Source organism: Electrophorus electricus, unplaced genomic scaffold (genome assembly GCF_041902795.1).
Source record: "Electrophorus electricus isolate QZ-2024a unplaced genomic scaffold, ASM4190279v1 Scaffold325, whole genome shotgun sequence".
Lineage (NCBI taxonomy): Eukaryota > Metazoa > Chordata > Actinopteri > Gymnotiformes > Gymnotidae > Electrophorus > Electrophorus electricus.
This window is the reverse complement of record NW_027658611.1, coordinates 1-27548: the sequence shown is the minus strand read 5'-3', so window position 1 is coordinate 27548 and position 27548 is coordinate 1. Positions and strand designations below refer to the sequence as shown.

The 27548-nt window shown below is 42.5% G+C and overlaps 1 protein-coding gene across 8 annotated transcripts; it reads left to right on the top strand.

The window, feature by feature from the left end:
• Positions 1 to 25308, top strand: LOC145655718 (myelin transcription factor 1-like protein). Of its 8 annotated transcripts, none has more exons than XM_081709205.1 (16): positions 1 to 464; positions 1697 to 1804; positions 2373 to 2587; positions 3513 to 3820; positions 11642 to 11860; positions 14796 to 14917; positions 15568 to 15630; positions 16031 to 16099; positions 16659 to 16721; positions 17429 to 17512; positions 18253 to 18474; positions 18658 to 18749; positions 19509 to 19612; positions 19941 to 20084; positions 21489 to 21551; positions 22748 to 25308. In XM_081709205.1, exons 1-16 carry the CDS (start codon positions 382 to 384, stop codon positions 22886 to 22888), a joined length of 2100 nt encoding a protein of 699 aa, XP_081565331.1. In that variant the 5' UTR covers positions 1 to 381; the 3' UTR covers positions 22889 to 25308. The 8 variants fall into 8 exon arrangements, with proteins under 8 accessions (XP_081565331.1, XP_081565334.1, XP_081565330.1 ...); XM_081709208.1 differs by having other exon boundaries at positions 19506 to 19612; positions 19941 to 19988; XM_081709204.1 differs by having other exon boundaries at positions 19506 to 19612.
• The last annotated feature ends 2240 nt before the right edge of the window (positions 25309 to 27548 follow it).

Here is a 27548-nt window from a genome sequence, read left to right as displayed (position 1 = left end):
GCTGCGGACAGTGAGTCTAATCAGTGCTGTAAGTGTCACATTACATTGGTCATCACTGACTCCAGTGACATGTTGAATTAAGAGACATATTAGACCTGTGACAGGATTGTCTGGGAAACCATCAATCCAGACCCGTGTCCAAGAGTAGAAAGCATAAGGGATGCTTCCCACACCCTCTTTTCCCAACTGCTGGTTTGTGTCATCTCTAAAAAAGCATGGCAAATGGGCACGCTCTCGACCAGTCATGCCTCGCATGCACATCGATGTGACTCGACCACATGTGGAGTAACAAAGGTGTTTTTGCGTTCTTGCGGGTGACTAACTCTGCTGCCTCCTAATTCTCACTCTCTCTCGCTCCTTCTCTGCCGCCAAGTTCTGGCAATGTATGAGAATGTTCTTAAGTGTCCTACACCTGGCTGCACAGGACGTGGCCATGTCAATAGCAACAGGAACTCGCACAGAAGGTAAGAGCACTCACAGCCTGGACAGCCATTATGAAGAGCAAGTTGCCTCATCATGGCTGGCTTTCCTTCATTCTTTTGTTCTTTTGCTCTTCCTTTCTTTCATTCTTTCTGTCTTTTTTTTGTTTTGTTTCTTTTGTAATGGTTTTGTGTTTGATGGAAGTTTTCTTCAGCACGTCTTCATTTCCCTCATTCGTGTTATTCTTTCATCAACTTTGGTTTGGTCACATATTTAGAGTCTTCTGTGTTCTCACAGTTACTATACACACATCCTGATGATTCTCATAACCATTCTCATAAGTGTGATTTCAGAATACACTGTATATCATTGAGCCAAGACTGTCAGGGTGGAAACATTTAAAAAATGCTTAACTGTACATAAATACTTAAATTGTCCTTACAAAAACAGCCTCTGTCTGTATATGCCATGGGGCTAATAGATTTGGAGCATGCTCGCAGTCTTTCACCTTAACGCACATATTCTTTTCTGGGGCACTGAAGGTGTGGCGGTCAGCAGCTGGTATGGGAAGGCAGGCGTAGCACCAGCCATTAGCACCTCTGTGACACCCAGGCAGGGGGAGTTGGGCTGATGCTTTCCCTCCTACTCATAACCCAGCACCACCTGTGCATCACACACGTGCACGCACACACAGACACACACAGACACACACAGACATGGAGTCCACAGTCACACCCAGACAGACACGAACGCTCTGGGGGAAATGTATGCAAGCAGGCACGTGTGAATCTGTGTGCCCGGATCTCACGAGTGCTCTCTCACGTCTGTGTGCTCAGACCCTGAAGCAAGCTGGCAGCTTGTCTTATGCCCTTGCATGTAGACAGATCCTCACCTGCGTTTGTGCACATCCTGTATCCCTGTATCCTTCACCTGATGTTGTGGTTGAAACTCAGTAATGAACACTGAAACTTTCTTCTTAAGCAGTCTTTACAAACCACATCTCAAAGAGTGAAAGTAAGGCTTCAGTTTAGTGTAAGGTTACAGAGGAGGTATAGTGTGTTTGAGCTGTTAAAAGTATTTATTCTGAACCAGTGATTTACAGTGTAGTCTAAACTGGAGAAATTTGGACTTTCTCCAGACCTGGGATAAAGGCTTTCTAAAGCTGAACCTGTAGTGGCACAAAGACTTTGACCATGTTGACTGGATTGTCTGATAACACACTCCCACTGTATGGAGAGTGAAATCCCGCTCTGCGTTTCTCATTGTGTTGCTGCAGCCTCTCGGGATGTCCGATAGCAGCCGCAGAGAAACTGGCCAAAGCCCATGAGAAGCACCAAGCGTGTAATGGAACCAAGTCCAACCAGGCATCAGACCGAGTACTGAGGTGGGACAGAACACCTGTCACAGGCAATACACTCACATACCTCACATATGTGGGGCTGGTAGACCACACACCAATTTCTCTACATGATACTGATCGTATTTCCCAGTGAAATGAATAAGTTTCCTGATTCAAATGACACAAAGTCACAGCAGAAATGATGTCTTGTATCTAGAAAGATTTCTTTATTTCCTGAGGATATTATGTTTGCTGCTGGTTTGTTTGACTTTATGTTTGCTTGAAATGAACATTTAGTGGTCCGGTCCACTGTGCCCTGAGCTGCATGCCCAGCCACACAGTTCATGAAATGCACTTCTAACCACATTCCTGTGTGGTCCCCTGGACATCTAACCACACTCCTGTGAGGTCCCCTTGAATTGTAACCACATTCCTGTGAGGTCCCCTTGAATTGTAACCACACTCCTGTGAGGGCCCCTTGAATTGTAACCACACTCCTGTGAGGTCCCCTTGATTTCTAACCACACTCCTGTGAGGTCCCATTGACAATTACTTGGCATGCCAACAAATTACAGAATGGCTGCACGTCCTGCTAACTGTCCTGCTGTCGTAGGCCTATGTGCTTCGTGAAGCAGCTGGAGATCCCTCAGTACGGCTACAAAAACAACGTTCCCACCACTACGCCGCGCTCCAACCTGGCCAAGGAGCTGGAGAAGTACTCCAAGACCAGCTTTGACTACAACGGCTACGACGGCCAGAACGTCTATGGCAAGCGCGCCATTGCCCCCAAGCTCCAGGGCCGTGACACCTCACCCAAGGGTTATGATGGTGAGGCTCCACCCCCTGGACATGCCCACCCTTCACGTGCATATTTCACAAAGGCTAAAAGCTAGTAATTGATAATCCCAGTAACATAAGCACATCCCATCATGAATTGCCAGGGCAATTTCCAAAGATGCCACCAGCGCAGCATTTTATTAAAGGTTGCTGCCATTCTCCCCAGGCTCTGAGCAGAGGAATGGAAATGTATGGAAATTATAGAGCAGCAGATGCATAATGAATGGCTGGACAGAGGCGAGTCAAGGTCTAGGCTTTGGGGCGCAGCTAATTGCAATTCTGTGTGAATAGCAGTCAGTTCCCTTGCTGCACTTTAATGACTGAGGGAGGAGGGGAGTGAAGAGTAAAGGAGAGAGAGAGAGAGAGCGAGAGAGAGAGAAAAAATAGAAAGAGAGAGATGGCAGCAGGGTACTCAGTGGGAGATGCCACTTTGATGCCCACCCGCTGGCTGGGGCTCATTGTCCCTTTAGTCAGATGACAGAGACAGCAGCGTTCTCACCTCAAGCTCAAGGATGCAGTGCCATGCAGGTGCCTAATCCCCACTGCTTCTATTCTACCTCACCTTACAGCTCACAGCTGTAGCCACTATTGTGTGCTGGCACTAAGAGTGATCAGTGAAGGGCTACAAGTAAAATGTACAGGAGTTGGTCAGACCTCCTTATTGGAGCCTCTACAGCCTACAATCAACAATTGATGTGGTGCTTAAATTTAATCCTGATGTAGCCTTTTTACAGACTGCACATTCACATTTTTATTTTCTTCTGTCATTGGTATTTCTTCAATAAAGTAAAGGTGATAGTGACTTTTAACCCATATTCAGATACACAGTATGAGATATGTTAAGAGGTCTCTGTGATTCTGTGTGTATGTGTATGTGTTTGGTTCTGTGTATATGTGTGCGTGTATGTTCTCTCAGCCAAGCGCTACTGTAAGAACTCCAGCTCAGCGAGCAGCACCACCAGCAGCTATGCCCCCAGCAGCAGTGGCAGCAGCCTGAGTTGCGGAGGGGGTGGCACAGGAGCAACAGGGGGGCCGGGGCTGGGGGGCGGAGCCGGAGGAGGTGGCGGGAGCAGCGCCAGCAGCACCTGCAGCAAGAGCAGCTTCGACTACACACACGACATGGAGGCGGCACACATGGCTGCCACGGCCATCCTCAACCTTTCCACGCGCTGTAGGGAGATGCCCCAGAGCCTGAGTGGCAAGCCACAGGAGCTCTGCACACGGGTACACTCTGTGTGTGTGTGTGTGTGTGTGTGTGTGTGTGTGTGTGTGTGTGTGTGTGTGCAAGCATGTATGCATGTTTATGTGTGTGTGTGTGTGTGTGTGTGTGTGCGTGTGTGCATGTATGCGTGTGTGTGTGTGTGTGTGTGTGTGTGTGTGTTCTCCCTGTACCATGTCTCAAAAACTGTCTTGTCAAATCTCAAAACTCAACACACATCAGATCTACTCCAGAAACTTGTAGGCCCACACATAAGATCCAGCTTTGTGATTGTGTACGTCTATGTGCCATTGAGGTATGCGTGAGTGAGCTTGTGCATTTTATTTGCCTGTTTATTAAGGCAGGATACCACCTGATGATCCTCAGAGCTGGAGCTCCTGTAAAGACTATCCTGTGTCACTGCGATTACATCCATTACTGCACAGAGTTAGCGACCAGTGTAGCATTTCCTAGTAGGTTATTTTAACCATGGGTGAGATGTGGAAGTAGACATGTGATGTGTTTGGTGGAGTCCCCTGTCTGTGTGTGTGTTTGATGGGGGTAGGCTTGCATTTAGCTCTTTCTGGCATCCAGATGTCCCCATGCTGACACAGTAACATTCAAACCTCATCCCTGTGCCTGTCTGTGGCCGGGCGCTCGGGTCTACCCGCTGAAGTGTGGATATGGCCCCTTTATTTCCCACGGGGGAGACTCTGGGCTGGTGGGGGGCTGCTCCCACTCACCCTGCAGGGCAACAGCACAGCACCTCCTCAGCAGCAGCTGAAGGTTGACTGTCATGGCAAGAGTGCATGCCAGGCAAAATCTCCTTTCACAGAGGAGAAAAGGGGGCTTCCTGCTGAGTCCGTGCTGGAACGATGAGAAATAGTGACGGCGTGATGAAGTTCAAATGAGCTGTGCTTAACTCTAATGTCGCCTTCCACAGCATAACATACCCTTCCATTTTAAATGCAACAAGGTGATGACAACTGTCGGATCATTTCATTTTATGTAAAATTCCTTGGCAGAGATGCATACACACACACACACACACACACACAGATCATTTCATTTTATGAACAATTTCTTTGCACAGACACATGCATAAACAGACACATACACACACATACACATACACACACACACACACACACACACACAGAGATCATTTTGTGATCATAATGTACAATTTCTTTGCACTCTTCACTATTACACTCTTCTAACACGGACAATAATGGTGAGGTGTGCAGGGGAAGAAGGAAGACAAGGACTAAGGAAGGAGGGATGATCACATATGGCAACTGAATGGAAGTGCCCCAAGCAAGAGAGGGCACTCTTTCTCTGTCTCTCTATCTCTCTGTCTCTCTCTCCTTCTTTCTCTCTCTCTCTCTTTCTGTCTCTCTCTCTCTCTCCTCCTCACTGTCTTTCCCTCCTCCATCCATCTCCTGTCACTCCGCAGAGAGGAGAGGAGAATGAGAGGAGCAGCTGGCCTGAGGCTAAACCCATCTCCCACTGCCACAGCCCGACACGCAGTGAGGAGGCTCCAGTGACGGCAGTGTCTTCACCGTGCCTTCACTCCACTGGGCAAGCTTTTCCACAGGAACAAAAAAATTACTGCATCAAATGGAGCTGAAGTAAAGCTGTTTGCCACTGGAAAAGCTGGGTTGAAAGAAGAGTGAGTCAGAATGTCATAATCATACAACTCTATACTGACTCCATATAGGTCATTAGTGCTAGTAATTGCTGGCATTATATGGTATAAGAAAAGAACTTTCTTACATTATTCAAATGTAAGCATAAGCTAGAAAAGGAGTTTCTCTCTATCTCTCACTATATATATTTCTTTCACTGTCTCTATATTTCTCTCTCGCTCTGTGCCCTATCTCTCTCACTCTTTATCTCTGTCTCTTGCTTTGTCTCGGTTGCTCTCTCTCTCTCTCTCTCTCTCTCTCTCTCTCTCTCTCTCTCTCTCTCTCTCTCTCTCTCTCTCTAATTGGTTTGAGTTTGGGAAGTGTAGGAACACTAGACGTGGATTGTGGGTAGTGACCTATTGCTACTTCTTTCTCATTCTCCTGCAGTTAGGTCCCATGGCAGTGTGGTTCAGGCTTAGCATAAGGCTGGTGTATGGTGGGAGAGAAGCAGGTCCTAGGCCAGCTGTTTCCCTTCTCACCTGCCGCTAACGAGCTCCAGTGAGTCTGCTCTGCACACAGGGGCCTGGCTTGCTGGCCATGCCTATACATGCAGATGTACACTGAGTTACCTGACAAAAAAGCTCCACTGGCCGCTGTGTTGCTAGAAGTGATCCAGGCCATTGTCCCTCACGTGGATCCATTCACTTGATCTCACCGCGCATCTTTGTGCCGCTCTTTCTGTAGGTGTAGCTACAAGGTACAGCCCTTCCCTAGGTGGCTACAGCCAAAAGGCAACTGGTGTAGTGTGGTCGGGCAGTGCAGGGATGTGTGTTTAAGAGAGGGACAGAGACTGTGTGTTTGTGTGTGTGTGTGTGGGGGGGGGGGGTGTTGTATCTAGCGCTTACAGTTTATATACAGCTTTCAATATGGATATGGGTTTGAGTAAAATGAACTATTATCATCCGACAACATTTCTCCCAAATTACAAATCAAGGAATTGTCGTTTACAGTATTTATTTGCATAAAATGACATCTGGGCCAGATAACAAAAAAGACCTTGAATAATGCAAAGAAAACAAATTCATATTCCTTTTTAAACAACACAATACAAATGTTTTAAGAGCATTAAGAAATCAATATTTGGAGGAATAACCATGACTTTCAATCACAGGTTTCAAGCATTTTGGCATCTTTCACATTGCTCATTGAATAAGATTTGGTTCAGGTAATAACCTAATTAGTATTCAGACTCTGGTTGGTGTATATATATATATATATATATATATATATATATATATATATATATATATATATATATATATATATATATTTTTTTTTTTTTTTTTTTTTTTTTTTTTTTTTTCTGGATGGAGATGTTGCTCCTAGGATCATTTGTAGCCATTCTCCCAGTTTGGGGATCACAACCCCTAGTGCTCCAATTACAACTGAAACCACTGTTGCTTTCACCTTCCACATCTTTTCCAGCTTTTCTCTCATCCCTTGGTATTTCCGAACTTTTCATGTTCCTTGGGATTGCTACATCTATCACTGTAGCCCTATTCTGCTGTTTGTCCATCACTAGTATATCCAGTTGTTTAGCCATTAGAATTTTTTCTGTCTGTATCTGGCAGTCACACAGCATCTATGCATGGTCATTCTCCATCACCTTTGGGGGTGTTTCAGAAGTCCAAACTCTTACTCAGCACTGATGTTTCTGTATACTATGCCAGCCAGTTGGTTATAGCATTCCATATACGCTTTGCCTCCTAGCATCTTGCATCCCACTGTTATGTGCTGGATTGTCTCAGGGGCATCTTTGCACATACTATATATGGGGTCCTACCTGGTGTGGTAGATCCCAGCTGCTACTGATCTTGTATTCAGAGCTTGTTCCTGTGCTACCATGATTGGTGCCTCCAGTCTTTCAATCCAGCTTTTTCCAGTGGTAGAATTTCTCCATATTAGCCACTTACATTATTTGCTGCTGGTACATACCATGAAGGGGTTTTTCCTCCTATGATAGTTCCTGCTCCTCCTCATTCCCATCCTCCTTGGGTTTCTGCTATCTGATGTACTCACTAAGCACTTCATCACTTGGGGCCATCATCCTGGGGTACTCCTGTGGTGGTTGACACTCACTAGTCCTCGGCCCCCCTCCTTCCTCTTAGTGTATAGTGTCAGAATGCTGGATTTGGGATGAAATCCTTTGTGCATCGTGAAAAGTTTCCTTGTCTTGATGTCAGTTGCTTCTATCTCTTGCTTAGGCCAAATTATTATACCAGTGGGGTATCTGATGACTGGTAGAATGCAGGTGTTCAAAGTTTAAAGTTCAAAGTTCAAAGAGGTTTTATTGCCTGGGTCTTGTTCTTCCAATTCAGCTGACGTCTCAGGACTTCTCTCACTCTTGGTAGGTATTTGACTTTAGCTGCTTTTCTTGTGGCCTCTTCAAGATTCCCATATGCCTGTGAGATTCCCTGGTACTTGTAGCTGCCCTCAACTGTTATGTTACCTTCTGATAGTATGATCCCCTCTGTTCTAGCTATCTTTTATATATATATATATATATATATATATATATATATATATATATATATATATATATATATATATATATATATATATCCATGACTGGGCCTACAAAGTGTCTACTCTCCAGGGTGAGACACAAAACACCCTTCACAAATTGTTCAGGAATTCGTTTGAGGAGCATGACAATGAGTCGAAGGTATTGACATGGCCTCCAAATTATCCAGATCTCAATCTGATCGAGCATCTCTGAGATAGTCTGGAAAAACAAGTCCGATATATAGAGGACCGACCTTGCCATTTATAGGATTTAAAGAATCTGCTGCTAATGCCTTGGTGCCAGATACCACAGAAATACTTCAGAGGTCTTGTGGAGTCCAAGCCTTAATAGGTCAAAGCTGTTTTGGCAGCATGAGGGACACAATATTAGCCATGAAATTTTAATGTTATGGCTGTTATGGCTTCCATTGGATGTTTCCATCACTTGGGAGTAACACATCTATTACCACTGCTACTTTTTGCATCTTGTCTACTATCATAATGTCTGGTTGGTTCATCAACACTTGTCTTCCTCCCTGAAAGTCCAACAGGATTCTAGCATTGTTGTTTTCCATCACTCTCTGTGGTTCCTCATATTCAGACTTGGGGTTGTATAGCTCTTATGCCTTGCATATGTTTCTGTATATAATCCCTCAGTTCTATCTCTGCATGGTTTTCCTGCCAGCATTTTGCATGCTGCCACTAGATGCTAGAATGTGTCAGAAGCTCCAGTGCACAGTCTGTATCTTGGGTCTTGGTCTTCTCTGGTGTGATACCCCTTGGCTTCAATCAACCTTGTGCTTAGTGCTTGATGTTGTGTTGCCATGATTAGTGACTCTGTGCTGTCAATCAGTCCTGCCTTTTTCAGTCACTGGAAGGACTGTCTTATATCAGCCACCTTTGCTGTCTGTCACTGGTACATCCCATTACCTTGCTATGACACTTTCCACATGTTTATGGCTTTGATCTTATTGTTCCCACTGAACTGACCCCTGAGGAATTACTTTACCCTATGGAGGTACTTGGATGTTACTGTCCTCGTTTCTGTCTAATGGTTCTCGTGTGTTTGGAGAATCACCCGGTATTTGTAGCTATCCTCCAGGTCTGTTAAATGGCCTTATGGAAGTTCAAATCTCTCTGTCCTTATCACTGTTCCTCTTTTTCCTATCAGTGAGTCATTTTCCCTTTCCATCCTGGTGTACATCTTGATGTCATCCATGTACAAGTCATGGCTGATGGTAGTTCTACTCAAGAATCTGTACTGCTACCCACTCTTAACTAGCTAAGAGGATTCAGGTGTATGCAGAACAGCAGTGGGGGCATCACCTTGATATTTTCCATACCTTTATGACCTATACTGTCCTGCTTTCAGTTATCTGGCATTTACCAGCTGGTTTATTTCTTCTGCTAGTCAGCCATGCAGAGCTGTTTCTGTTTCTTTAGCCAGTAGGCATGGATCATGGCAGGGCCAGAAACTGCTCAGTTAATCATGTTTCTGACCCACTCTTGAACATCTGCTGTTGTAATGCTGACTGGCTCATGCTCTTGGACATTGCCATGCTCTGCCTTGAGATCTCTTAACCACTGAGCACTGGTGTTATGTGATGATTCATTCTCCTATAGGCTCTTCGGGTACTGCTCTGTTTGAGCTCTGTGTTGATCCACCACATTCAGGGTTGTGTTGCACTGAAACTGAAAGTACACTGCATTTTGGATATTTCATTGGCAAAGAGGACCAGTGCTTTTGGACTTTGTTTAGCAGCCTCTAGAGCCTCACTTATGGGCCACCCATTGTATTTCTTTTGCCGCATGAATGCATTTTTGATCGCCATGCCCTTCTGGAACTGTCAATTTCTTTACTTCCCAGTTTCTTGGTTTCCAAGGGGTACAGCAGGAGTGGCTTGTAGTCTAGGGTCTCAAGCATGCCATTTTGTTGGTTTCAGTTATACTGGTTCTTGGCAATTGCTGCATTCATATCTGTTAGTATACCATCCGATGATAATTTGCCACTCGGGGGAGTTAGCTTAGTCATGATTATCCTCCACATGTTCAGAATTGGCCCACACAGCATGTCCATATTACATTCTGATCACTCTTTTTCAAATCCAGTAGGTGATCTGTCTGGGCAGCGAAATTTCCCTTTGATTTCATCCCCATCTCCAGTGGCATGACACCCCCATCTCCAGTTGTGATAGGAGGCCTCATTTCCCTGGGTAACTAATTGCTTATCTGTGGGTGTGGACAGCCTTTTCATTTTCATCCATACACTTCATATAACCCCTTTCATTGGTCTTGCTGCTGTAGTAGCATTCCATTAGATCCATATTTCCCATCCTTGTCTATCTATAGTTTGTTCTTCCAGTTGGCCATTTATCATCATTCCACAGCTTTCGATGCTGACCTTGTTAATCCAAGCAACTTTCAAGCCAGCATGTTCTTAGTTCAGATTCTAATGTTTCAGATGTAGGTAAATTATGGCATTAGAAGTCTTGCCCAAGAACTCTTAATGGTATTAGTAGTGGCCTGAGATCAAACTCCAGTCTTCTGCATACAGGTCTGTTGTCTTAACCACTACAACTGTTGTACTTTTAGAGCAGGAAACTAATCAATATATTGCACATAACCTTCCTTACTTACTGAAGAGACTGATGCTGCAACAGTAACAATGGCTAGAACCTCCATTTGAGCACATCACATTTGTGCTCATACAAGCACCAAGTCATGTGACAATGCCTAACTCTCCATCTCTCTGCTGCTTTAGTGTTCAGATATCTCTTCCACACACTCAGTGGCACCACTTGAGCTGTTGGTGCCATGCACCACTTACCACACATCTCCAGCCATGCCAGGCAATACCAGGCAATTCCTAACTGCACTCTTAGGGTCAGCTGGGCCTCGCCCTTGCACAGTCAAATGTGATGCCCCCCCAAAACCCCTCTTCCCCCCCTATAATGTGGCATGCTGGTTTTAAGGGCCAGTAAATGACAACAGTTTTTGAGCATGTGTATGTGTGAATGTGCATTGCTGAATTAGGTATGTGAACCACAGGCATCATGAGCTCCAGAGGAATCTTGTGTGCCACCAATTAACATCTATTATACGATCATTAATCTCACAATCTAACAGTGTTATTTGTTATCTGTCATTCGTTTAATCCTCATTATATTCCATCTATTCATTCTGACTGAGACACAATCACTTCCATAGTGTTAATCATGTTGATAATCATCCATATACCCAGCCACACACACATACACAGAACATACACACAAAGAGCTATAACAGCAGACTGCAGCTGATGGTTTTGGGCAAACTGAGGAGAGAGACAGTGTGTAGGATATCTCTCACAGTGTCATTTTTTCCTCCTCTCTTCTTACCTTTCTCTTTCTCCATACTCTGTCTCTTCTTCTCTCATTTTCATTTCTTTCTCATTCCTTTTTCTCTCTGCTCATTTCTATCCTGTCTTCCACTGAATTTTCACCCTGTTGCTCTTGCTTTTCTCACCATCTTTCCTCTTGCACTCCTTCATCTTCTCTTGTTCTCTCCCTTCATCCCTCTCCCCGTCTCCCCCAAACCCACTCTCTCATCTCCCCCCCCCCTCTCTCTCTGCTCTCCCTTCCCCTCTACCTCCCTCTATATCCCTCTCTTGGGTAGAAGCGGGACGTTGAGGTGGATGGCACAGTGGAAATGGGCACGGGTAAGCGCGGGGCCATGGGCGGCCGGCAACCCGGCCCACTGGAGCCCAGCCTGGCCCAGCGGCAGGGGCGGGCGCTGCCCAGCACCCGCTGCTGCCCCCTCAACCGGGTCGCCTCCTGGGAGCTGCCCGTCAACTATACCAGGATCAAACGCCTGGAGCAGGAACCAAGCAAAGAGGTGCCCGCGCGCACCCAGACACATTCACCATGACATAAACCAACCCTAGATAAAGCACATGGAATAGAGAGCCAGACCTGGTGAAAAATAAGCAAAAAATAACCATAGCTGGAGCTGCAGAAATGGTCAGGTTATGGTTGAGTCTCTGCAGTTTTCTGCAATTAATCGTAATTAATTATTAATGCAACTCCGCATCGCAGTCATACATTTCTAGGTACGAATAGGAGTACTCTTCAAATGAGTATGCTAAAAATCGCAAATACTTTCACAGGGTGTAAATTTGGGTCATGCCAGCTCACTGTGTTTTGTACAGTTTGACATCACAGTAAACCATAAAGATGAAGATTACAGTTTTCTGGGCACCTGTTTAGCCCGTGTTTTATTTTTTTCAGTTAACAATCACATGTAACGTTTCATTTAACTGAATAATTGAGTTGAGAGCTGGGCCTGTCTGTGGAAAACCTTTAAGGATATCATTAGGCACCTTGGGCTCCTGTGTCTCCCTCTGACGTTGGCCTTGGGAAGTGGAGCATTTTCATCAGCAGCACGTGCTGAAATGGACCGCATGCTGCAAATGCTTAGTGTCCTGTGGCAAGATCCAGACATGCTGAAACAAAGCCATGCCTCTGTGCACACACATACTTACACATGTAGAGTCAGGCTAGGCGCTGATGGTTGTTTCATAAACAAAAAAAACCACCCACCCACACACACACACACACACACACACACACACACACACATACACACACACACACACACACACACACACACACACACACACACACCCACCCACACACACACACACACACACACACACACACACATACACACACACACACACACACACACACACACACACACACACACACACACACACATACACACACACACACACACACACACACACACACACACACACACACACACACACACACACACACACACACATACACACACACACACACACACACACACACACACACACACACACACACACACACACACACACACAACCCCCTCTCTGTCAGCCCTTTCACCTGCCTTGCAATGACATGTCTGTCACATTGAGCAGGCACTTATAGTATGCGGCTGGAGGCTACTGTCCATTTTCCATCTCACATAGAAACATACAGACCTTTCTTCCTTTTAGGTAATATGTATACCCATCATAATATTGCTTAACAAAGACTGGCTACAGTTATTTAGGTAACAGGAAGTGAAAATAAAGTCTTCTCTTGCTGTAGTGGTTGTGTGGGGTTAAAAATAACAAATTTGAGACAAAAAGCTGCTTTTCCTAATTTTCACACTTTACTGTTTGTTACTGTGTGTTATCTCACTATTCAACTTTTTTTTTCTCTTCTAGTGTATGTTCTGTTTTGTTTACTGCATTGATTTGACCTTGTTTAGCCAGAGTTGGTCCCACGATGCTTATATTTGATTTAAAAAAATTCACTATTACCAGCGATGACAGATATAGCATAGCACAGCTGCAGCTGTGTTCACATTTGCATGCACACACACACACACACACACACTTTAAGTACACTCATGCTCGGTTTTCACCACACTGCCATCTAGTGTATCACAAAATGATTTTAGCTGCTAATGTGAGATCTTGTTTTAGAAAAAAGAGATGAAACAGAAATTCCATCAGCAATTAGTTTTCTGCCCTTTTGCCACAGGTTCACCCTTTTGAGCTACTGCAGTCTGCTTTTAAAAAGGAAACCCTTTCTTTCACTCAGTGCCATTTCGCACCTTCCCCATTAATGTCCTGTTGCAAGAACCAGCTCAAAGACATGCGCCCGCACATCTGTGAGACATTTGCTTACAAGATCCCCACATCCCCCTGATGCAGTGCAATCGACGGATTAATTTTCACTTCCCCTCTGTCACGTTCCCATGGATGCATTGATTGACTGACGCGGTTCAACAGCCAATTGAGGTTTCATTATTTGCATACAAATTGAGTGTGTGGAACGGCGCTGTGCTTTCTAAGTGAGAGACTCTTGATTTTCTGTGTGTGTGCGGGGGTGGGTAAAGACACCTGTGACTCTCTCTCTCTGAAGACCAGTGGGAATATTTGATTGTTATTAACCATGATGCTGGCTCATTCACAAGCTGATGGTATAGCTTGTGCTGTTAAATGCCGAGTGTTAAAAGTAATCTGTTTTTGTTTTCAAGGTGCAATTTTCAGCTTTTTATAATTAAATAGAGGGCACTGTTTGATGTGTGTGTGTGTATGTGTGTGTGTGTGTGTTTGTGCACATGCATGTGTCCGTGTGTACACGTGCATAAACACTTGTGAGCGCGTATGTATGTGTGTGTGTGTGCACATGCACACGAGATTCGAGAAGTTTCTCTGGCTGGTCTGAGGCCGCAGGGCAGATGGAGCAACGTGCTGTTGACAGTAGCTACAGCCAGGACCTCCATGTCCCCTCATCACTCTCTGCGCTGGTGAAAATGAGCAGACAGTGGTGCGGAGCTGGCAGCGGAGGAGCAGTGAATGGGTGTGGGGCAGCCGTGTCAGCCAACCCTCGCCAGTGTGTGGCCGCTACATGCTCCTCCACGCTTATGGCACGAGAGCCAACTGGAAAGCCTGCCACGGCAGCAGCAGCTATGGCAACACCGCACACACCGGGGCCTCCGACGAGCCAGACAGGGCTTTCCCAGACATCCACACACACTCCATCCACACGTCTCAGCCTTGCACACTCCTCGCTCACCATCATTCCCATCTGAAATCTCTAAGATATTCAGATAGATTCCCATTTCATGGTATTACACTGTCACATGGCCAAATATGCTGACAATGTGAAAAACTTTTTAAAGCAATGCTATGACAATTTTGTTGTCTCTCTCTCTCTCTCTCTCTCTCTCTCTCTCTCTCTCTCTCTCTCTCTCTCTCTCTTTCTCTTTCTCTCTGTCTTTACAGTCAGACGATCTGGATCCCTTCCAGGACATTTTAGAGGACACTGCCTATGCCACCGATGTCACTATCCCGAGTCCCAAACCGAAATTTGCCCCTTGCAAAGAGAGCAAGAAGGACCTGATAACGTAAGCGCGACAGGGAGGTGACATCCCCCCTCGCCGGTTTTCTGTCGCTCCTTTTGGCTTTTCTGTTCTGTTGCTCTGCTTAGAGCGATCGATCCTCAGCACAACTGCATGCTACATGCCACAGCAGCGTGTCAGCAGGGCCCCTTCATTCCCAGCTGGATTTCCACAGGCTGGTGTGCCCCTGGCTTCCCACGCTTTCCTTCCTGATGCTTTACCGTAATAAAACATCATTCCCATTCGACCCGTTTATGTCACAGCTGCTCCTTAGGAAGCTTTGAGAGTTAGCATGCCTGCACACAAGCAGACAGTGAAGCTAAACTGGAAACAATGAACTATAATCGACAGCAAAGCACACTGAGAATCTATGCGACACTTCATTTTAACCCTTCTAAAGAGTCGAGGCTCTGTGCAGCATTCTTGTAAGCATTACAGTGTTGTTTCAAAATGATGTCAGCAATCAGATGCCTTGACACCATTGGCCACAAATATCTAAAGCCTTAACTGTAATGCTTATAAAGGTGTTATGCAGGCTACTTTGCCAAAATGAAGTGTTTTTTTTCCCCAGTCATATGGCTGCATACAAATTTTGTTTCCTTTTTTGTTGCTCTGGACTTTGGGATTTGATTCTATCTACTTTTTTCTGGAGACAGATGCCCAACACCAGGGTGTGATGGAAGTGGTCACGTAACCGGTAATTACGCCTCACATAGAAGGTGTGACTTCATTTTCTCATGGTGGATTAATTTATTGTTTTCAGCTTACCTCGACAATACTGTCAAACAGTAGCTAGGACAGTACCTATCCACATTAACCCTTTGAGCAATGCACATGGTTATTTTAATTTTGAATGCCAAATTAATAATAATAATAATTAATGACAGAAGGAGGGTCTGCCATTTGCTACTCAGAGGGTTATAACATATTTTAGATTTTAGTCCCCTGCATTGCATCATGGCTTTTCTGCATTTAGTTTTTTTTAATTATTATTTCATTTTGTTTCTATGTAAGGTTTTGTTTTCTTTTTTGTTTTGTTTTGGATGTTTTTGCTTCTTTTCAGTGGGTTTTCTTAACCCTTATTTTGCCACACTAATGTCTACTTTTGCCATCTTCCAGTCTTTCAGGTTGTCCTTTAGCAGATAAAAGCATTCGAAGTATGATGGCTACCAATTCACAAGAACTCAAGTAAGGCTCTGATGGAACTCAAACAATATGAAAAAAAGCTTTGAAGTGTTTTTAACACAGTGTAGTCCATGACATGGTGTAGAACCAAAGCAGCAGTGACCTTTATATGGAATACTGAAGGTTTACACTGAGATAAGAACGAAAATAAAAAGTTCCAGAAACATTCTAAACCTTTCCAGAATTTGAAAGAGTATGGGATATGTGAAATTTCTGCTAAGAGCAGTCACCAAAGTAACTTCCAGCTAGATGCTCATAAGGGCAAGTGTACTATGAAAGCTCATGATCATTGTGTATCGAGATATTAGGATTTTATAATACCTCTGCACATACCCAAATAAGAAATGCTTGTGATCTTGGCAAAAGCTTAATTTTTGATATAAATTAGTTTTGCTCCATTTAACCTGAGCAGATTCCCAGATGCACAGATAAGGTATTTTGCTTCCACATTTAATCTATTTGTAATGAAGCACTAGTGTTATCAGGTGTGTGTAGCTACTCCACTGGTTCAAGCCTGTCTTCTTATGATGCTTGGCAGTAACTGGGCGTATTTCTGTGCCAGGTGCCCGACTCCGGGCTGTGATGGCTCGGGACACATCACTGGCAACTACGCCTCACACAGAAGGTAAAATACTGAATATATGATAGGCACATACCTGTAGAGCCAAATATAATACATACACACATACTTGTACAGATCAATAGACTACATACACACATACCTGTACAACTGAATATACTACATACACACACATACCTGTACAACTGAATATACTACATATACAAATACAAGTACAGATGAATATACTACATACACACACATACCTGTACAACTGAATATACTACATACACACACATACCTGTACAACTGAATATACTGCATACACACACATACCTATACAACTGAATATACTGTATACACACATATCTGTACAACTGAATATACTGTATACACACATACCTGTACAACTGAATATACTACATACACACACATACCTGTACAACTGAATATACTACACACACACGCACACACACATACCAGTACAGTTGAATATACTGCATACACACACATACCTGTACAACTGAATATACTGTATACACACATATCTGTACAACTGAATATACTGTATACACACATACCTGTACAACTGAATATACTGTATACACACATACCTGTACAACTGAATATACTACACACACACATACCTGTAGAAGTGAATATACTACATACACACACCTGTACAGGTACAGGGAACACAATTCTAGGAATGCCCTGTATTTTTTCGCATTTCACTTATGACCAGTGACTCCAAATCTAGCATGTTCCCTCAGTTTATCAGGATGTCCAAGGGCTCGCAAGAGCGGCATAAAGATTACACATAGCAAAGAGGACAAGGAGGACCAGGAGCCAATCAGGTAATGGCCTTTAAACTGTTCAGGTCCCACCCTTCAGAGACTTACCACTGTCACTTAGGCCAGAGGAGTGAGTGTAAATTGAAATAGCACACATGAGGGGTTGGCAAAGAGCACATTCCTCAAGCTTCCAGTTACAGCCAGCCACAGCCCTCAGGATCCCCTTGCTTTTGTGGTGAAAAGGTAAACAAGGAAGTCATCAGCTTCAAAACACCCATGAACATGAAGGTCAGCAGGAGGGTAATATTCGGCCAAGTGCTTCGCTGAAGCAGCTTGTGGGTCAAAGTCACATTCGGAGCTTTAGCTGGAATGAGGCACAGCTCAGAAAGCTCAGGAAGCTCAGGCTCTTAGAGGACTGTAGTGTGGAACACTGTGGCGCCTTTGCTGAAAGTCAGGGATGTGGAAATAGAAATGGAAATATTCTTTTTGAGAGATGTGAGTCAGATGGTTTGGCCTAATAGGCTCCCATATGTCCATCTAACAAACAAACAGCTAATTGTGCCTCTACCCAACATAACCAACAAAGACGGTTGAACGTTTGGAAAGGAACATGAATTCTGTGTGTAGTGAACACCATGAAGAGCATGCACACATGCATAATGCTGACCCTTTTTTACCAGTGCAAGTATTTGAGAAACAAGTTATATAATTCAGGCTTTTAGCACACAGGAGAAGTCTTTTAGGTCATATAAGTACATGGTAGCTATTTATTACATATTCAGCTTCTGCTTTTGTAACCCTAGGTGTCCTGTGCCTGGCTGTGATGGACAAGGTCACGTGACAGGGAAATATGCGTCGCACCGCAGCGCATCAGGCTGCCCTTTGGCGGCCAAACGACAGAAGGACGGCTACATGAATGGCGCGCAGTTCACGTGGAAGGCCGGGAAGGCGGACGGCATGTCCTGCCCCACCCCAGGCTGCGACGGCTCGGGTCATGTCAGCGGCAGCTTCTTGACCCATCGGAGGTGGGACTTCCTTATGTTCACAACAAGAAGTCATCACCAGCAGAGGCAGCATTATCATGCATGAGGGCTAATCCAGAGGATCTGCAGCCTCAGCATAGACGTAGCCAACCCAGATGCCTGAGGGTTAGTGTGCATGGGTCCAGCTTCCCAGCTTCTGTCTGACAGTGTCTTTTGCCCCTTTAGTCTGTCAGGCTGCCCGCGTGCCACGTCGGCCATGAAGAAGGCCAGACTGTCGGGAATGGAGATCCTTACAGTGAAGCAGCGGCCAGGCAATGGTAAAATCTGTCTTCCACAGTAAACATTCCCACGCATGGCTGTACAGAGCATGTGGTGGAGACATTCATCAGATGTGAACACAGGGGAATCTGTTGTGCACCACAGCCATATATTATTAATGCCATCAATTGCATACAAACAAAAGAAAGCTGCAAAATTGCATAAATTAATGCACAAGAATAAAATATTGTAGAAAGGAAATATTTTACTGTGTTGTTTGAATGACTAATAAGCATATGCTCCAGTATTAAAGGACTTCTCTGGTGTTAAACTTAAGAACACATTATTTAACATTCAGGTTTTAGTAATTCATTGTCATATACTTTTCTGTAGAGCTACAGACAAGGCCAAAACAATTACCTCACACAAACCTCCACAGGACATAATTCCAGGGCACCACTGTTCTGTAACTCTAAAATAAATATGTAACACAAAACTACTTAAAACTACTTTGAATACTGAATACTTTTTTTGGAGTATTCCTTTACATTAGTGCATTTCATTCATGCTTTAAAAGTGTGAACTGATTGACAACAGGGTAAAACCTATCAACCAACCTAGTTTTCACACCGATCAACCAATTCTGATACTCTTATTTCAGTAAATCAACCAGATAGAACAACACAAATCTGATGATTATACAATGACATCTACAGTGTTCAGGTTTGATTGTGATGGCACATGACAAAGAATAATTTCTATTCATGAGAAATATTTACCCTCTTTCACTTTTTTCCATTTCCTTTTATTTTCAGTAGGTTTAGACAATGATGAGGACATTAAACAGCTGGATGAAGAAATCAAAGATTTAAATGAATCAAATTCACAAGTAGAGGCAGATATGATCAAACTTAGAACACAGGTAAGAAATTCACAAAACATTAACAAAGTAGCTTTTCTGCATATGTTACATTTCTTACATTTCTAGACTATATGTTTGTGCACTAGTAAATGCATCACTGTGCTCTACATATATGAAGTCAAAAACACATCCTGGGGCATGTGTGGAATATGTCTGTAATTCCTGACCAGAAACTGGAGTGTTTGTGTTCCAAAATGAACACACCTTTTGCATCGCATCAGTGAGAATACAGTGATAAAAATCAGGAGATAATTACTGCACTAAAGCTAACCTCTTTTCACATGCAATACATCCATAACTGACATCTCCACCAATTCTTGTTTCCCAGATTACCACAATGGAGTCTAATCTGAAGTCAGTAGAGGAAGAAAACAAGGTGATTGAACAGCAAAATGAATCTCTCCTGCATGAGCTGGCCAACCTCAGCCAGTCACTGATTAACAGTTTAGCTAATGTCCAGCTTCCTCATATGGTAAGGGCCACCACTGAGAACGGATAGCGGGCAAGTTCTGGAAAAGCAAAGGGCAACTGCGTTACAGCTTGTTTGATTTTCGTATCACAGCTCTCTGTGGCTTCCGGCAGTGGCTTCTTCTGCATGCCATATTGCAATGCGACTGCTTTCATTTATATTGCCAGTGTGAGTGCTGAGGAGTGACTGAGTGAGTCAGCCTTATGAAAGGACAGGATCTGATCGGCATGATCACTACCAGCGCTTCTTTTCTTTTAACTTTTTTTTAAGCAAGGTCACTGGCAGAGATCATGTAACAAGGCTAAAGGCCGACAGTAAATAACCGGTGTCTGAAAACAAGCTGCCAGATACTGGCATTGCAAGTGCATTGGGACGTTCTGAAACCACAACCAATGACATACTGATAAGGCCCGTTCAGGGGGAAGCAATATGGATTGTGTGTTTTGCATTGTTTCATCAAGTCATCAGCTGCATTCTGATTGAACCACATGAATGCATAGATCAATGTCCTGTTCTCTCCCAGTGTCACCCAACAATATGTTTTGTATGAAGTATATACAGCCCGTCAGAACAGGCAGGGGTTCAAATCTTACTATTTGATTTCTCTGTCATAGAAGATGTATATATTGCAAAAGAGATACTAGATTAGTTGTACTGCCTACTTCACACATCACATGCAATGTTAAACTATTATTTGCAATGTACACATGTATGCATACTTATTTACAGACATCCCAAACAAACAAAGAAAAACTTTCTTCAATAGCATCCATTTTGCATTTTTCCTGACCTCCATAACATGATAGAAAATTAAATGTCAAAAAGATACTACATTTAACCTCATTCCATGAACAGATATCATGGCAGTACAGTTAGTACAAGTAATTTTACACATGGAATGTGTGTGGTTAGATATTTTATAACTGGGGAAAAAAATGCACTTTAAAATCTCTAGAAAATGCAATGTTTGAATGTATATATGTAAGTAAGACATTTGTGTGTTATGAGCATTAACAAATATGTTTATAGTTCACTCTCTGTTTTGTAGCTGTTCGTATGAACTCTACATTATTGGTTAGATTTGCTTTCAAGGCTCTGACCTTGCATACATTACATCTGATAACACTCACTTAATTTTCTTTATAAAAAAAAAAAAAAGTCAAATAAAAGGAAAAAAGAAGTAAGCAACCCCTGTGGTGCTGAAATGCTGCTCATTTTGATCTACTGAGAGGAAGTGTGGCGAGAGCTGAGTCAGTGAGACATACTCCTGGATCCGCTAAGAAATGCTGCAGTGGTAAACCTCCACTGAGCTGCGAAATGTGCATGCTACCAGTAGGCTGTGAGATGTGCATGCTGGGTACTGTAGGCTAATACTGTAGGCTAATAGATCTCTGCCTTCCCCTCTAGAAACCGCCGCTACACAAAGAGCCTCCGATTAGAAATAACAGCTGTTTACAGTTGCATCAGCGAGTAAGGAAAACATTTTCCCTGTCTACTTCTTTCCTCTCCTGTTGTTTTTTTCGTCCTTTCCATATACTTTGAGCTGTCCACCAATACTGTTTGCATGGCTTTTTAATGTAGTTTATAATGTTAGAGCTCATTTAAATGCTTGTTATATCAGAGAGAGCATAACATGGCACAATTTGGTGTTTAGTGCAAAACTGCACTGCTAGTGCAAAAGCAGTAATAAGGGTCTGTGTGCTTGTGGTGCTACAGTCTCTGAGAATGCAATGGAAATGTTGCAAACCACTTCCAGAATGACTGTGCCCAATGTTGTGCCCAATTTTTAATGGGAACAATATCAATCAGTGAAAATAATTTTTTGTGATAATAATAGAAGAGATTTGTTTATGAAGGAACTATCTTTGACACTTTTTCATTGTCATCATTTTGCATCGATTGTATTTTTGCTGTCAGTGCTTTCATATTAAATTGATTAATTTTAAGTTCATTCATAAAACCTGAATATTCTGTCAACAAATCACTGACATGTTCAGTCCTGCTAAACCTTTTTTGGTGAGAGGTGGGCAATGCAATCCAATTTAATGAAAGTGCAAAGAGAGAAAAAACAGATTGGAAACTTTGCATTTAAAGAGAAAAAACATACATCAGATTGGAAACTTGTGTTATTAAAAGTGAAACTGAGCAACACATTTATATTCACAGTGCTAGTGAGAGACTGCCCGAGTGCAATTAACAGCAGCCTGTAAAACAAGAAAAAGTTATTTGCATTTTGAGATTTAAGCTCTTCATTATGTTGACAGTTCAAGGATTGTTTTTGTACAGAACAGATGTGGTGTTGCCATGATCCTGTAGAGAAGCCATGTTTCTTACAGTTCTAATTCCAGTGCATTCCATTCAACGGTTCACCACAACACTCCCCCATACCTCCAGCGTTTCTTTCCATCTTGCAGAAAACAAAGAGCAAACAAATCAAAGCCCCATGGATGAAAATCACGACTAGGGTGCTGTGCACCATCCGAGCTCTCCTATCCGTTTCGCATTCCGCTTGTTTCCCTTTCATTTAAAGTCCACCCCCTCCCATCCCTGTTGACGGACGCTCATGACGGCGCACTGGTGCCTTGGAGCTGCGTTTGTAGCAGCCCTGTGAGAGACGTATTCCTGCTGATCTTTGCCTAACAGAATCATTCCTCTGTGTTTCCCAGGACCCGATAAATGAACAGAACTTTGATGCTTATGTGACTACCCTGACAGATATGTATACAAATCAAGACCAATACCAGAGTGCAGACAGCAAAGTCCTTCTGGAGAATATAAAACACGCAGTGCAAGGCATCCAAGTCTAGCTCAGCAAACTGAGAGGATGCTTCCGGAGAGGGGCAGCGTGGGGGGGAGACACGCAGGAAACGGAAACAGACAGATGCCACGCCTCAAGGTTTGCTGCTGTAATTTAGCAGACAGTGTTAAATATTCACATACATCCTTTAAAAAAAAGTGTTATGCTTACAAAACTTCATGATTTTTAATTTCTCTTTATTTTGGGTCTTGCTTTAAAAAATAGTTATTGGCAGAATAGTTTTTTGAAAACATTCACATTTTGTACGTTTTCATATGAGCTAACATAGTGTGATGTAATGTTTGTAGCTGCCCATGTATGCACATTTTAGTGTATATTTCTGAACAGTAAGGCAAACAATATTGGATATACATTCTTTTTAATGCTTGTTGACAAAGCATTTTAGATTAAAAATCTAAACAATTACATCTAAACAATGAACAAGCAAAGATATAGTTACTTTTTAATGATTTTCTCCTCATTGAATGACTATGGAATTTTGGAAGATGTTTTGTGTGCAGATTGTGAAATGGCAGGGCTGTGTTTTATTTTTAACCTTGCTTGAGAAGTTGTTGACTCTTGTGAAAAACTAAGTTGGCACCTGTATACGGGGGCAGGTAAAGAGTGGTTGGAAATGAGCTTTGAAAAAGATATCAAGCTGATGTATGAATGTCACAGTTTTATTGTAAACCTCATGACACGGAAACCTAGTGGTGGATGTCCCAGAACTTTGCAATGAATATTATCAGACACTGAAAAAAAAGATTTTAAAAAACAACAACTAGATTTTGTGATGGTGAAGAGCTATTGTCATTACATCCACATTGGTGTAATACCAACAGAGGTTGTAAAGCTCACCCCAGCATCAGTGTTCATTTAGCTTGTAATAGGCACTAGAATCTCACACCATGTCAGCAATATACTACTTAACAACATTTATGGCCATGAGAGGCAATCTGCAGGAAAACAGATGGGGTATATGCAATTTCCTGTTTGTAGAAGTAGTGGGGAGGCAAACGAAGCTTTTTACTATATGTAAATGATTGATTTTTATATAAATCTTTTAATACAAATTTTTCAAAGGGGGTATACATGGACATTAAATTTAGAGACAGGCAATGATTTGTTTAAATCCATTTCCTTTATTTACAATTTTGCACAGGGACACCTTAGTTTCCATGTTGTGATGGATTTACATAAACTAAAGCAGTACTTGAGAGCCTAACTGAAGGATGAAGGATTTTGTAGAATATATAGAGATATATATAAGCTATGAAAGCGGGACGTACAGGGTCATTGTCCCCACTTTTGTGCCAGTACACTGTTTGCACTTGTCCTAAAGATATATCATTACATGTGGTGGTGTGCAATGTCCAGGTGTCTCTTTGGCACACGATTGGAACAAATAATAGCAAGGATGTTCGGCTGTATCAGAGGAAGACTACTGGGAATCAGAATAAAAATGAGGACAATATCTTTACCAATAATGTAATGAATTATTAAATGATGCTGTTTCATTTTGGTATCCTCTTGGATCTTTAACAATCCCCAGCTGCACTTTATGTCTGTCACTGTACAAAATCATTACAAAAAAGTCAGTCAAAAGGGAAAAAAAATATTAAAATCACGAGGGAGAAAAAATATTCAAAATGATGGGGAATGGAAATGGAGTGAGCAGCAGATTTGCTGGGTGTTGCAGTACTTCCGTATGTCTGTGGCCCTATGGTTTTGGTTCGGTTATTAGCTGTAGCAACCACATTAAGACACTTGCCTTTTGAAGAGCGAACGCAAAGGTGCTTGTCTTTCACCTGATCTCATCCATTGTACAACTCAGCCCTCTTCTAGGACGCCAGCCTCCATAACTGCATATGCCTTCCATCACAGCATCGTGTCTGCAACTTTTTGCCAATATAGTAATGCTTTTAATAGAGTAATAGCTAGTATCAGTTTTTGAATAAATGATTGTTATCAGTACAATGGAAAAGGGATTTTAAGCACAAACATGCTGCTCATCTACTGTTGCTACATAATATCAAATAATAATAAAAAAGATATCTGTGACTATTTACCTTGGGAAAACAAAAAGGTGTCACATACTAGAATGCTGAAATTTCATATGAATTATTGTGAATTCATCAGAGTTTATTTATAAATTCTTCATTTCGAGGTTGATTTGAGTAATCATCGATGAAGACGGGATTTTGTACGAACTATTGTGCTCTCTGTGGAACTGAAGTTTGATTTATTTTTGTACAACACAGCATGAATTTGTTGACCTTTTAATTTTGCTATAAATGTGTGAGATCACAAGTTGCTGTGATTTTTCATTTTTAAATTGTGGAATTTGTACAATTTTTGTCATGCTGGATGTTGACACATCTTACTCTGAATAAAGAAAAATTGTGTTGCCACAGTCTTGCGTTATCCTTATAATTAGAAATTCAAAATTATAAAGTTTGAAATATGCATTTATAAATGGAACTGTTATACACATGCAAAAAGAACAATGATTTTCATTTGACAAACCTCTTATTTTCAGTCCACAAGTACGGTAAAAAAAAAAAAAAAATAAAAAATAAAATAAAAACTATTGGAACCAGCGATAACTTAAGATAGTGAGTGTAAACTTAAGATAGTAGTTCAAACAGGAACAATTTACTGTTTGTGTTTTTAATGAAACGTCACCATGTCATCAGCCACATAAGGATACGCATTTATTTAGGAATTTATAGCATTCTTCCACCAGAGGGCAGCAAACCTCTAAATATCTACGCCTCCTCATATGGCAGGCAAATACTGGTTAAATGAGTGAAAAATACAACGGTAATGACGTTTAAAAATAAATTTTGAGGTAATCAAGCAAAAAAATCAAACAAATAAGAGTACGTCAAAATATTAGGTTATAATAACTCAAATGATAATGTGCTTTAGGCTGTGCGGCCTAAATAAATATTGCCTTGCTTTTCTAAATACCTAAATGTAGTTAAGGCATAGCTGTAGGCAATTCTTTTGTTAATATGCTTTGATTTACTGGAGCTAATCATATAACTGATTACTGACAACTCGTCTAGCGTAAAGTTAACTTGTAGCATAACCGAAACGGATTCCAGAGCGCTGTTGTAACTTAATAAAATTACTTGTCAACATTACCATTTAAGTAGTTTGTCCAGAAATGCATCTTCAGTACAATGCAGTGCATAATCGCATGTGGAGAAGTAAAGCGGCTGTAGGAAGGACGTTCTGTCCTGCATGTTGGAGCCCACTCTGATTGGCCTCTCGCGCCGTGTGATCCGTGACCCTGGCCCACGTCTCGCTATAGCACGAGCGCTCGGGGACCGCTGAATCCCAAGCGCTGGTACACCCGGTGAAAGTGAGTCGGCTAGAAGGGTCGCTAACCTAACCTACCTGGCGGTGTACTAACGGTTCACAGGCTGACGGCTTTGCCATGGCGTTGCGGACTGGCCGAGCCTTACCCTCGTTTTTCCTTTTAGCTGGACTCATTGTGCTCGCCAGTGGTCCGTTTATCGTCTTTGCATGTCCAAGCCGCTGTTTATGTTTCCGGACCACTGTAAGATGTATGCATCTGAATTTGGAAACTGTGCCAGCTGTCTCGCCTCAGACGACAATCTTGTAAGTATTGTTCCAAAAGACTTTTTAAAGAGAATAAAGCCTTTCTCTTCTGGAAGCCTGGAAGTTTGGGACTAGCTGCCTAGGATGGTAGCTAGAAACATCTACTTTAGGTAGCTTGTTAACTGTACTGTAAAAGGGCGATCTTTGCACAGTACTTCACAACGTACTTCACAAAACGTACTTCACAAAAGCTGACTTCATTTTATTTATTCAGCTGTCCTTCCCATAAATTCCAATAAATTAGCTACATTCCATACATTCATTACTACTCTACGCTGTAAAGCTTAGGCTACGTCGTTAATTTATTCGTTTTCCATTAGTAACCGATTAATCTTGCTGTCTTCGCGTTTGGTAAACTTTAGTCATCAACTTTTAAATGTGTATGTTAATTAGCAAGCTAGCTAATAAATTCGTTGTTTGTAAAAAATAATAACAATAATAATAAATAAATAAATAAATAATAGGCTAGCTAGCTAGATCATTTTGGTTCTTTGTGTACGCTGTCAGTGTTGGTCACTCACAGTTCTTCAGTAAAGACCGAAACCAAATACATTCATAAATATTTGTCTAAACCGCATAAGGTCCTATTGCCTAAACAGGCCTATGAGAATGCGATAAGTTGATACTGTGATAAGTTGATAAGTTTAGTGGCCAAAGAACGCGTTTCTCTCCTTTTGTGTATGTGTGGTGGTGTGTGTGTGTGTGTGTGTGTGTGTGTGTGTGTGTGTGTGTGTGTGTGTGCTGCTTTGCCTTCAGCTTGTGTGATTAAATAATCCATTAATCACATACTTAGGACCACTTAACTTCCTCTTGGGTGATCTGTATCCTTTTGATTTTGTGAGGCGATCCCTGGTTTGGAACAAGCTCAACTGAACTTCTCTGTCCAGTTTTTGGTTCTCGATTAGCTGTTTTATCCATCCAAAGAACTGTGTCCACTGTGGCTTTGCCAATGAGGTCAATGTTATATTTTCCCAAGAAGTCAATGGTGTTTTTGAGTAGATCTGATTGAGCAGATTTGGAGCAGATTTGATTGAGTGTCT